Source organism: Chelmon rostratus, chromosome 14 (genome assembly GCF_017976325.1).
Source record: "Chelmon rostratus isolate fCheRos1 chromosome 14, fCheRos1.pri, whole genome shotgun sequence".
NCBI lineage: Eukaryota > Metazoa > Chordata > Actinopteri > Chaetodontiformes > Chaetodontidae > Chelmon > Chelmon rostratus.
In genome coordinates this window covers 15,929,493-15,941,644 of record NC_055671.1, presented here as the reverse complement: position 1 = coordinate 15,941,644, position 12,152 = coordinate 15,929,493, and the positions used below count along the sequence as shown (strand labels likewise).

At 39.4% G+C, this 12,152-nt stretch overlaps 1 protein-coding gene across 1 annotated transcript; it reads left to right on the top strand.

Moving 5' to 3' along the window:
* The first annotated feature begins 2,680 nt into the window (after window positions 1-2,680).
* Window positions 2,681-10,715, top strand: adad2 (adenosine deaminase domain containing 2). Its single transcript, XM_041952783.1, has 9 exons — window positions 2,681-2,757; window positions 3,372-3,495; window positions 4,667-4,795; window positions 5,426-5,576; window positions 6,733-6,903; window positions 7,281-7,495; window positions 8,123-8,354; window positions 10,273-10,405; window positions 10,605-10,715. Exons 1-9 carry the CDS (start codon window positions 2,689-2,691, stop codon window positions 10,713-10,715), a joined length of 1,335 nt encoding a protein of 444 aa, XP_041808717.1. The 5' UTR covers window positions 2,681-2,688.
* The last annotated feature ends 1,437 nt before the right edge of the window (window positions 10,716-12,152 follow it).

Sequence of the window (12,152 nt, the reverse complement as noted above, 5' to 3'; positions counted from 1 at the left end):
GTAATGTGTGGCTGTGGTTTACTTGGAAGTTAAACTGGTTTAGCCCCGTACAAACTCGAGGTGAAGCGTTTGTTTCGACTGGAAAGAAACGCTGCAGCGTACCTGTCGCAGTAAAAACGCGTTAACGTTAGCTGAAGCTTGTCACATTAGCAAGGCTCACTTCTTTAGGTTTGAACGGTGAAAACGACAGAAAGGAGTTGGCGTTTAGTCAGCTGTTTTGTGCCACACATTTGCTGTAAAACGGTAAAACTTTTAATATTTTTTGGCGTTGACATAAGTCAGTCAACTGTGTCGCTTGGTAACGCTACCTAACAGCTAACGGTAGCTACTTAGCTTCGCTGCTAGCTAACAGTATGTCGCATTAACGCATTGTAGGCGGCTGTTCATTAAATATCGAACTTGGTCTATTATTGGGCCAGTAATAGGCCTAATAATAATATTTTACTACCGGTTAATCTTTTGGCTATATTCTCAATTAGTTCATCAACTTTACTTGGTCTAACAATGGCAGAAAGTACTGAGAAAAACGAAGTTAATGCACTAGGGGAGTTTTAGAAATGGCTGTTTGGTACATCAAGGTCCAAAACTCTTAAGTCAACATTAGTAACTTACATTTTTGAATGATATTAACAGACAAAAGAAGCAAGATGGAAAAAAATAGTGGCTGAATAAATAAAGTAATATAAAATAGATAAATACATTTAAAGGATAAATTGATCAGTAAACTTGGTGCAGCTAATTTTTAAATTTCATGTTTAATCTTAGATCAAATCTTTGTTTTCCTTTTTGATTATAGCGTTTTCTGTGCGTTTCTTTATTTTAACTTGTAAAGACAAACTCAGACCAGGACTCTGGTAACCACTGCTGTACAATACATGAGCAGAAAAGCTTGTTTCACTCAGTTTATAAGGGTTCATGTTAGAAATCATTAAATCCAGCAAGGACTAAATTATTTGCCTTCTGTGGAATTTATAGTTGTTCAGAATAATAATTTGGATGTTAGATGTTTTAAGAATCAATTAACACAATGTTAAGTAAATGTTTTTTCTTGCTTGAAGGGCTCATTTCATTTTTCCACAGGTGTCTTGAAAAGCATGGCAGATCAGGAAGCATTTAAATACAGTCCAAGAAGAGGTGCTGCTTGTTTTCAGTCTCTGCCAGACTTTGAGCAAAGCTCACATCCTCACCGTCCTCTGCTCCATCTGACAGATGATGTGCCCTATAGCCACACTAATGGGCTGAGGTAATGAAAAAGATGACAATATTATATTGCAGTTGCAGTTACAGTTACACAAGGCAAGGAAAGGTGAACTTCGGTTATACAGCACATTGCATACCCAAAAGAAAATACAGGGAACAGAAAGGAGAACCAGAGAAGAGAGAAATAATTATTAAAAGAGAACACTAATAATGATGATGGTAACAGTTATAATTATAACACAGTAATCATGATAATGGCCATTCACAGCCAGAAAACAGGAAGACTCAGATCTTTTTATTACAAAGGATGTTTTTCACATTATTCTAAGGCACAAGAAAAAAAAAAGTTTTAGGACCATTTGTTAAAGAAATGAGATTCGGAGCACATCTCAGGTCCTCAGGAAGGCTGTTCCAGCATCTAGGGCTGTTAAAACTGAAGGCAGCTGACTCTGTACTGACTCTCAGTACAGCAAGTACACCAGGGGGTGCACTCTATACCTCAGGTACAGATCCTCTTCAATAAAACCAATCTGTAGCGGTTTGTTTGTCAGCAAAAGCGTGGCCTTTCTTTTGTTGTGGCTGCTTGTTATTGAGGTTTCACATCAGGCAGGTGAGGAGCCTGCTGGCAAGTGAGTCCGGTTGAAATTGGGCACATAGATATGCACACGGTGGCGGTTACTGAAGCTCATTAATGAGTGCACCCATAGTTACAGGACAGTGGACCGCCCACTGGCTCATTTGGTTGTGACTCATGTAATGTAGTTGGTTTTGATCTTCTCTGAACCTTTGTTGCCTTAGTCATCCTCTTTTTTTCCCATTTTTTCTTCTCTGTCCACGAAAAAACTTGCAATCAAAACACAGCTTTTAATTACAGACCAAAATATCTCCCAAAATCTTTGAGAAGGTTTCAGCTGAATACCTGAAACTTAAATGAAGCAGTGTGAGCTCATTTTTTAAATCACCGGCTATTCTGTTATGCATCTACTTAAATATGCAGGTAGAGAAACTGGTTTGTTAGGCACTTGTGAGCCTTGAAATTATGCTTTGCTCATGAGTGTCACCCTCCATTTTAATCCTCCTTCCTTGCTTGGCACTTGTCATCTAGAGAGTTTTTGTACTGAGAAGAAAACATCACCAAAACACACTCAGAATTGCAGCTGCTTTTGATTGAAACCTATGGCCAGATCAAATATTCAGGTCTCCATACTGGCTTGGGTGGGGCCTGATCTAGCAGATGATCTAGTGGGGGAGCAGCCAAAAAACAAAAAAAGTAACTTTTAAGTTAAACTTGCTGTATTTTGTGGTGTGAAAATGTAAAAAAAAAAAAAAAGTGCATGGATCAGGACATTTTGAAAGATGAGCTGCTCAATGCACAATATTAAATCTGATCACTTTTTGTTTTACTTTTATAGGAAAAATCGGCCTCCTTCTGGAGACCATGGCCAAGTGAAAGAAGCTTTAGTTCCTGAAGGAGGTGACCGACTCAGGATGGAGAGGGCTTCCATCCGAAAGCTCAAAGATAAACTTGAATCTGGTGACTGGCAATTGGGAGATGAGGTAAATAAACAAGGTAACATCAGGGTTTCCCACTGCTTACTGTAGGTGCTGCATGTAAAGACCATATGTTAAATGTGTTTGGTAATTGTTTAGGCGTTCACCTCTTGTTTGAGAACAAAAGAGATGCTATCAGCATCTGTTTATAGCTGGCTTGTTTCCTGGGGGAAAAACCTTATTTGCAATTCTCTGCTTTCATGTAGAAGGTGTCCTTTACAGACAACCTGAAATTATGTGGGAATGAATTACGGTGTTAAGCTGTATTTGAAAATCTGACATCAAAGTTAAATCTCAACATCTGTGATTATTAACAGCAGATTACTTGACTGGCAATTACAGCAGTGCCTGATATCATAATCTAGCTAACTGAAGGGGTTCAAAACCATCTGTAGCCACCTTGTCACTTCATCTGTGAACAGCAGCAATGCATTCTCAATGTTAAACTCATACTTTACATGGTCCTTCTTGTCTCATTATTGCTTTAACAGTATGTTTATATGTACTGATGACGTCTTGACAGAAGCATCCTAAATTAACACGAGAGAAGTAGGTTCATGGTTGATAAGAGGAGGAAGACACAGTCCATGTTTTTACCGGAATGATTTTGTTTTTGTCAGGACGGATACTCAGATGATGGCCACGCTGTCCTCTCGCTCCCCGGTACGTCACCCGTTGAAAGCATACACTTGGAAGAAGAGCTCCTCCTGGACCAGATTGAGGACTTCAAGAATCCAGATGAGAGCACAAAGACTGAAGGTGCGGTAGTAATATCTTAAGTGTGTTAGTCAGGGCTGCTATACCAGTTTTCCCCCACCAGTCCTCTTCCCCATTCACTACACTGACTCCCTGTTGTAGCTTGCATACAGATTCATGTCTCTGATGCTACTGTGGCGTACAGGGCAGTGAAGAACTGCTCACTCCAACTTCAACCTGCCTTCGGTCAAGGCTCTTCTCCATCCTGGTCATACAGTCATAACCTCTAGACTTTCAACACAGGCTCATGCTAGCACTTTTTTCTCTTTCCTAGAAAAAGAAAAATGACAACAAGCTTTTGTTTCTGTGCAGTTTGAAAGCACTTACTGTAAGAAGCTTTGGACTAAAGTGGCTGCGAAACAAATAGGATGCAAGGAAAAGCTGCCCAAGCACAACACTGCATTCTCCATTCACTCCACACAACATTTACTGACAGATTATTTTATTTGTTTGGCTTTAGGAAAACACTAGAAGAAAAAGGTTGCAAGGCATTAACTGATGAAGAAGTCAAAATTCAGACTTTCTGAGAAGGGAAGGCTAGTGTTTGAAAGCTCTCCATGAACAATGAAATCAATTTCGGAAATAATACCAGATGAAAATATGTATTTGCTAGAGACTGACAAGATTTACGGTTACAATTACAGATTCTGTAATTAGATTTTATAAGTATATGTGAATATTAAGTATGTGACTGGCTGCCTCAATCATAATGCACTGTGCCAGACCTGTTACACTGCTAAATTACAGAAAAAAAATACAGATTGTTTTTGTTTGTCTGTCTGTTCTTTATTTTTTACGTAGAGCTGAATGGAGAGTTATTCTTTGCCACTGTCATTGCACATACAGTGTATACTTTATATATAGAATACATTACAGGTGTAATCTGTGTTGTTTAATGATCATTTTACAGCACAAACCTCAGATATTCACCAGTAAATACGGAAAAACACTTTCTGACTTGTGATAAAAAGCAATTGCCACAAATCTTCAGGCACCTAACCACAATAGTAGCAAATAAAACTGTTCAAGGCAAGCACTACTTCTTAACGCTGGTAATTTGAAAGGGTTTTCATAATAGCACTTACAGGATGATGTCCAAATTGCGCTCTGTCCCTGTTTATATAGCTGCCTTTTGGTTTTATTTTTACCTTTCTTCTAGTTTGGAAAACTGACTGGCACAAGAATCACATGGCAGCAATAAGTAGTGATAAGTTTGACAGCCTCATGAAGATGTGTCCTGATTTCCAAGGCTGTAAGAGCCACATGGCAGCATTTGTCTTGATAAGAGGTAAGAACATGAGATATGTTGGATTTTTATCAAATGGAAGTAAAGCGGCCTTCAATTGGTCCGACAGAATGAACTTCATCTTCAATTTTTGTCTCGCTGCATTCCCAAGAATTTTCTATGCAGATGAAGAGTGTCTATGTGACACTGACATACTGTGTGGACAGAACGCGTTCATTTAACGTTAAAGCTACTTAAATGTGTTTTCTAAATACATTGTTAATGGTTGATTATGTGAAGGAATAAAAAAAAAGTTGTGATGTGTGTGCCAGTTCCAACCACGATTTTGACATTTATGTGCTGGAGAGCTAGTATTTCTCTCTTTGTTTTTTTAATTCAAGGAAACCTGTCTTGCTGATTATGACCTGTGAATCTTTTAGTCATAAGCTGTGGTTTGAATGGAGACTGACAGCATACCAATAACATTGCATTCTTGCTTGATTGTAGGTCTTTCAATTTTAAAATGCACTGTTAAGCATGTGTCATCACTTGTTAGTGTGTTTCACCTTAATGCCCTTCACACATTTTTCTCCATTTCAATCATATGTCTGTCGCCTTGCCTCCAGCATTTGTTATTAACTAAAGCGACAAAGGTATAAGTTGGAAAGAAAAACTTTTCTTTTCCTCCATTAGAAGTGTTAGATACATGTGGTCGTCCATGTGAGCATTACAAGGTGGTGGCTGTGGGAGCTGGCTGTTCCAGCTGCAAGAAGTGGCTTTGCTTCAATGGGACGATGGTCCATGACTGCCATGCCGTCATCATCGCCAGACGGGCTCTCCTAAGGTACAAACTGCTAATATGACTTCCAACATAACCTCTTGCAAAACTCAGTCTGAGTTAGAGCGTATGGAGTGCCCAATTTCAGACTTTATTACTTCTTAACTTTAAATATACTGCTGTTCAAAAGTTTGGAATCATCTGTTACACTGTTTTGTTCTTCTTTCCTATAAAAATGGCTATACCATAGATCAAAATAGTGTCATTCAGAAACCAAATGTATTCTTTACATTTGAAATAGTTTTGGACCCAAAAGAAGAAGAATTAAATGATTAAAACTTCAATTGTGTCATGATGAGAGCATGAATTTGTTTTTCAGTCCAAAAAAAATCATAAACCCTAGATCATTGTTGAACCACAATATGCAATTGGGCTCTAAATATTTGGGACTTCTTTGGGCCCTCTGCGGTCTACTCAGTGGTGAGATGGAATAGGTTTCAGCTGTAATGAGTCACTTCATACTATGTTCAGATGATATTCCAGGATCCAATTCCAATAGTGCTAACCTTAGACTAACCCTCTGCTTCTATTTTGAAGCTTTAAGGATAGCTTTGTTAAACATGCTTGTTATTTCCAGCTTGTTGTTGGCGTTATTTTGCACTTGACAGTGAATCAGGAATCTGTTCCAGTTAAAGTCTACACAGATTTTGATGCTAAGCTCCCAATTTCTTTTACCAATGATCTCTGATATTCTTGCTAACTGTTGCTCAGAGGTATTGTTGTCTCTTTCTGCCCTTCAGTTGTCAGTCTGATTGAACCATTGTACAGCATTTTATTTTCTCCATGTACAAAACAATTCTTTTTTGCAAGCCCTTCATAGAAAATAACATCTATTTGTAAAGAGGACTTTTTACAACCTAGAGCATGAAAGACCTTTCAAAAATATAGAGTAGTCCTCTCAGCCATCTGACTGTACTCAGTCAAGCTTTTATGGTGGCATTTCCAAACTTTGGAACAGTACAGTGTACATTTACTAATAAAATGTACACATTTTGCCTTTTCCTATGAATATTCATGAAGTCCTGTCATGCTGTTTCATTACTTGTTAGCGCTGGCAGCCTGTATCAGCTCACTCTCTTGTGTAAAATTGATGGTGCTTCTGGTGCATTGAAAGTGCTGGTGTGGCTCAAAGTGAGAATGATATTTTCTGGCTTGTGTTCAGGTTTCTGTACAAACAGCTTTTGCTGTTCTTTGATGCTGATCCAAAGGCCAAGGAGAACTGTATTTTCGAGAGTAGTGCAGACAGCCACCAGCTTCAGCTCAAACCCAGGATCAGTCTGCATCTCTACACCAACCAGTGTCCCGAAGGAGTAACTAAGAACTTCTACATGGAGTACAGCAGTCTGTTATTCCCTTCTTTTGAGTGTTTCATTATCCATATTTGTCCCATGTCCTTTGTTTGAACCAGTGTTTTGCAGTGTGTATGTGAAATGCCTTGGACTGTTAGAATTAAAGGATTTCATTCCACAGTAGAATAGAATAGCTCTGCAGTTAAACCTCTGTTCTTCAGCTAATTCATACATTAACATTAAGTTCATTGTAGTGCACATTATGTTTTGTAACTAAACCTTTAGAGTACAGGTTAGAGGTTTCATTATCTATGGTTTGCATTTCTCTATAAGTGCTTGTTATTCTGGGTAAATCAGATTTTTTTTCTCTGGGTTTGAATGGCATCTAAATGAGTAAAATGTAGTTTTGTGTCCTGTTCAGGGGCCCTGCAAACAAGACCTGGGCCACTGTGAAGCTGCTGTATCATGCCAACGGCCTGCTGGTCCCTGTGTCCTACCTTCATCCGAGTGTCTGGGGTGCCAAAGTCTGCTGCATGTCTGCCAGTGACAAGTTGTGTCGTTGGACTGTCACTGGGGTTCAGGGGGCATTACTGAGCCACTTCATCCAGCCACTCTACATCACCAGCATTGTGTTAGGTACAGAGCCTCAGAGCAGTTATTCGACATTTTAATACTCTTTTTGATTTCTCAGAGAGTTGCATGAGAAGACTGTCATATCTGTAGGCTGGATAAGAAGCTAAAGCCAGCAGCTTCCTGCTCTCAGCCAAGACATAGTTCAGCAAATAGTTTCCTGCAAAACCATGTGTTGTTTGATTTTTTGATTAAGCAAATGATAGATGATAGGTTAGTGAGATTTAGAGGTACTGGTTGACAGATTTTGCTGCCTTTGGACAAAGTCAGGCTGGTAGCATATTTAGTTTTAAGACATGAAAGAGGAGTCCCTTTTCCTTTATTTTCGGGTGGAAGTTGCAATAAAGTTAGTTCAAAGTGGTGTTTTGTGAATAAAGTAAAACCTGGGATTTTACAACCACATAGTGTACCTTCCAATGCTGTCATAAACAGTGAGATGTTCTTGAAATTGGTAAACTGCAGCTGTTCAGCTAATTGGATAATACCGTACTAGCTGTAATGGGAATGGTCACTTCGAACAATTTTTTAAATATCCAATGTTATATGGATTTGTTTGTTTCAACTGTTTTTTGTTTTTTTTGTGAATTATTACAAGATTTAAAGACACATACTGAGATTGATGTGTTCATTTAGGGGGCCAGAAACTCTTTAAAGGTGTGTCTGATATCATCAACATGAGACTGGGTGATGACCTGGAGGATTATCTGCCACCATCCTACAAAAAACACTGCATCCTCATTCTCTGTGGCGACTACGTGGACCCTCTTGTGGCCTCCAAGCTGCACAATGATTTCAGCATCAACTGGTGCCTCGGAGACAAGGATGTTGAAGTTCTGGACAGTAGCAATGGCGTCATCAGTGATGGGTAAGATGCACAAGCATTGCACAATAAATCAATCCTTTGCACACAAACTGCATGATGTTCAAATTTCACAAAGTTTAGTAAGTGAAGAAAATGTGCTGTAACTGATCCTGCATCAAAAATATGAAGCCAGGGTGATGTCCTCCATTCATGCAGAGAGTCTGACCACAGCTTACCACATGTACACTCCTACAGCCAGTTCCAGGGATAGAGTAGAACTGCTGGCAGAGCCTGATGCAGTTTGCTTGTTTGACAATCTCAGTGAGGCCCGGGGCTCCTGCCATCTCTTGGTTGTGGAGCTGCAGACAACTGCTGATGTCCAGTAGCTAGAGTGTGACACAGACATGGCTCTCACTGGAGGCAGTGCTGTCCTTGAGCAGAGATTACAGCCAAAAATAGATTTCAGATCCTGTTTGGCACTCACAGTGTTGCTGCGTATTTCAGCTTCTGTCGTGCAGCCTGAACTACCAGTTCTAGGGAAGATCTTGGGTTTAATGTGTCAGGATGAGTTCTGCAGCATGTTCCAAACAATAATCTAGAAATTAGTGAAGATAAATCGGCTCCTGGGGGAGTGAGGAGGAATTGAAAGGATGACAACAGCACCTACTGAAAAAACTCCCAAATGATAGTGTGAAAATGGAGATCACATGACACTCCTTTAAATTTAGTGATTTAGAAGTTGCATGCCAATTATTCCTAGCTTCTTTTAGCTATGATTTTCACTACTGATGCAATTGAATGTGTCCTAAAAAGCTTTGCTTTCACCCAAATCTCTTGAATTCTGGCAAGAAGAACCCATTAAATGTGGAATGTATTAGTAATAAAGAAACAAATGAAATCTTGAGTGGGATGCAGAATATCATGATATCATGGAATATCATAGTGGTCTTGGAACAGACCACCATCAGTCTCCCTGCACAGCCATCTGCTAATCTGCTAATGTCACCGTTTATCAGTGCTGTCATAGTCAATACCATCCCCAAACTGTGTCTTTATTGAAAACACTGGCCTTCTCACCACTGGTCTGCTCCCTCGGGGTCAACTCCAGGGTTTCCCCCAGGAAGTTGCTTAGCAGCAGCGGTAAGTGCTGCCTGTGAAAAGCCCAGCCTTCTCTCACTCAGCCAAACCACACTGCACTTTTTTGCGGTAACAGTGCAGAGGACTTGTCTTGCCAAATATGTTTTTATGTTCAGCACAGCTGAGCCCCTGAAGCACAGGCTGCATCCTCCAAAATAGTGTTGGAGGTGGAAACGTTTAGAGCAAGTCACAAAATGCAGTGAAGAAATGAGCACTCATTTTACTATAGTGTTTGGTCTTAGAGCGGATACTTAGCGGGACATCATCCACCCATGACTGCTGTTAATTAACTGGCTAGGTTATTGTGATTTATTGGTGGGGGAGTGTGTGTGTTACACGCACTACAAACCAGTCCATGTCTTCAGTAAACAAGAAGGTGCCATTATGTTACTGAGCTGCTAACTCTAATGGACTTCCTTGTAGCACAAATAACCTTAACAGCTTTTTGGATGCATTCATATTATTTATTCTAGCTGGATACAATGTCTGTATCTCAACTAAGATGGCAAAAGAAGGCAACTAACTGATGTAAATTGAACAACAGGGAGTGTAAGCAGTGCAGGATTCAAACTTTATAAAAATGTGTTTTTGCAAATATTTGTTATCAGGTTGGAAATGCACTCCACAAATTTGTTATACCTTTAAGGACACAAGCATTTTGTTTTGGGATAAGTGTTGAGGTGGAAAAAGTTTCACCATGAGGATGAGGTAGTTTTTAAATTGAAGCTTGAGTTTTAGATAGTAGTGCATTTTTAATTGAAACTATATATATATAGTGTATACATAAGACAATCAATACGTGTATAGGGAAGCATTCACTGGAATGTTGGTTATTATTTTCCAGCTCTCCATCTGTGAGTGTGCCTGGCTCCTCCAGCAGACTTTGCAAGAGAGCCCTCTACAGTTATTTCCTCCGAGTTGCAAAGCTGGGTGGGCATAGCTATCTGCTGGATCTTCCCACCTACCACAGCATCAAGGTGTGTGCCAGCTTTAGATGATTACATGAATACTCAGTGCTCCATCCCAGAACTGTGGTACTGTAAAACTAGGAAGTGTGGTTGTGGTGAATGTGCTGTGCCATTCTTTAACTGCGTGAGCGGTGTGTGACTTTGCTCCAACGCTGTTTGTGGACAGATGTGACGCATGATGTCGTAAATGGTTGTTGTTGTTTTATAGATGGAAGCCGACCTCTATCAGACAGCCAAAGAGGTAGTCAAGCAACAGTTTCTGAACAACGATGCAGGTCCCTGGAATTCGAAAAAGCTGGTGGACTGCTTTAGTGCATGAATGTGCTCCCAGTAACAGTCCACGTACAACTTCCAACATCCAAGTTCCTGTGGAGAGTTTTGCTGTTCTTCTGTGCACTCCACTAATTAACCTGAACAGTATTCCAGTTTTGTTTTATGTACAGTATAATATTGTTGTTTTCAGTTTGTGTAGGTGTTTGAGAAAAATAAAAGAGAGCCTACTGTTGTGCACCAGTGAAGTAGTCAGTTTGATGAGTTGTGGGTGGAAAAACATTGGTTAATGGCTAACAATTTTTCTGTCTGTCAAGTAGAATTGAGCAACATCAACGTTTTGTAGCCAACAGTTTGTACTGATTAACAACAGTATTTTGTGTTGATGTACCAACCGAATAATGCAACCAGTCACAGGTATGGAGAGGGATGTAGGAACAGGTACTTATTATGTTGTACAATTTATTGTTTAGTGTCATTTACTGTCCTATGACTTTAAACATTTGGTTATCTACAGTAACCCATGGTTGTGATTGTTATAGTTCCACAGCAGTTCAAGTGTGTTTGGGTTCAGGAGGTCAAACCTGCAGCTGAAGGACCAAAGTTATCATACAAAGTTCAGTTTCAACTTTTGTAATGTCCTTTATGGCTTTTTTTTTTTTAGATAATAATTGCTGGAAAAAAAATAGTGAATAAAAATGTAATAAAATGATACACACATTTTCTTTTGACATATTTTCTGACTATCTTTGGTTGTTTTGTAGTATACAGAATTTTCTAGCCCTATTGTATGGTTTTATGACTTTTGCATGATATTCTGTATATTAATCTGGAACTTGTGCAAACCACAAGAAATTCATGCAGCATGTGTTTCAGTTATGTCTCTACAAAGCTACAGATCAACCTAAATCAGTGTCAGGTATTGAATATTTTGGACCATCGCTACAAAGGTGTCAGACTTTACAAGAAAAAGATCCGTAGCAGTCACACTCACAAGTGTGGTAATCATTGCATGAAGTGATTAGGGATTATTGGAGAATAATTTCTTTTAACCTGAGGTACACATGTTCAGGCTGAAATGGAGGTGAAGAAGGAACACAGGGAGACTTGCATCATCTTAAATTTAAAATTTTATTATTTTTTCATACAAACTGTGTGGTACCATGGTTCATTGTCACCATGGCTCCACTCACCAGTTGCTTGGCAACCAACTCCTCCTTGGAACCGATGCAACTACTCATGTCCTCATAATTACAGGCTCTTTTACAATATTTAGCAAAAACAAAAAACAATAGAATAGCATGATAAGATAATCTACTGAAGCTGGGATACAATGGTGCTTCACAGTTAATTTGGCCTCCTATGCTGCATGAATTTCATATCGCTGTGGCTTGTATAGGAGTACATTACGTGTTGAGGCTGCTGTTTCAGCTTTAAAGCTTTTCGTGACAGTTTCTGGGATTTGCATGCCTGCATGTGTGTATAT

Bases quoted from the DNA above. Each gene is read 5' to 3' on its own strand.
- adad2 (XM_041952783.1), top strand. From the start codon at position 2,689: ATGGAGAGGGCTTCCATCCGAAAGCTCAAAGATAAACTTGAATCTGGT. The intron at 2,758-3,371 runs GTAAATAAACAA...TGTTTTTGTCAG, and splicing joins ACTGGCAATTGGGAGATGAG to GACGGATACTCAGATGATGG. The intron at 6,904-7,280 runs GTACAGCAGTCT...TGTCCTGTTCAG, and splicing joins ACTAAGAACTTCTACATGGA to GGGCCCTGCAAACAAGACCT.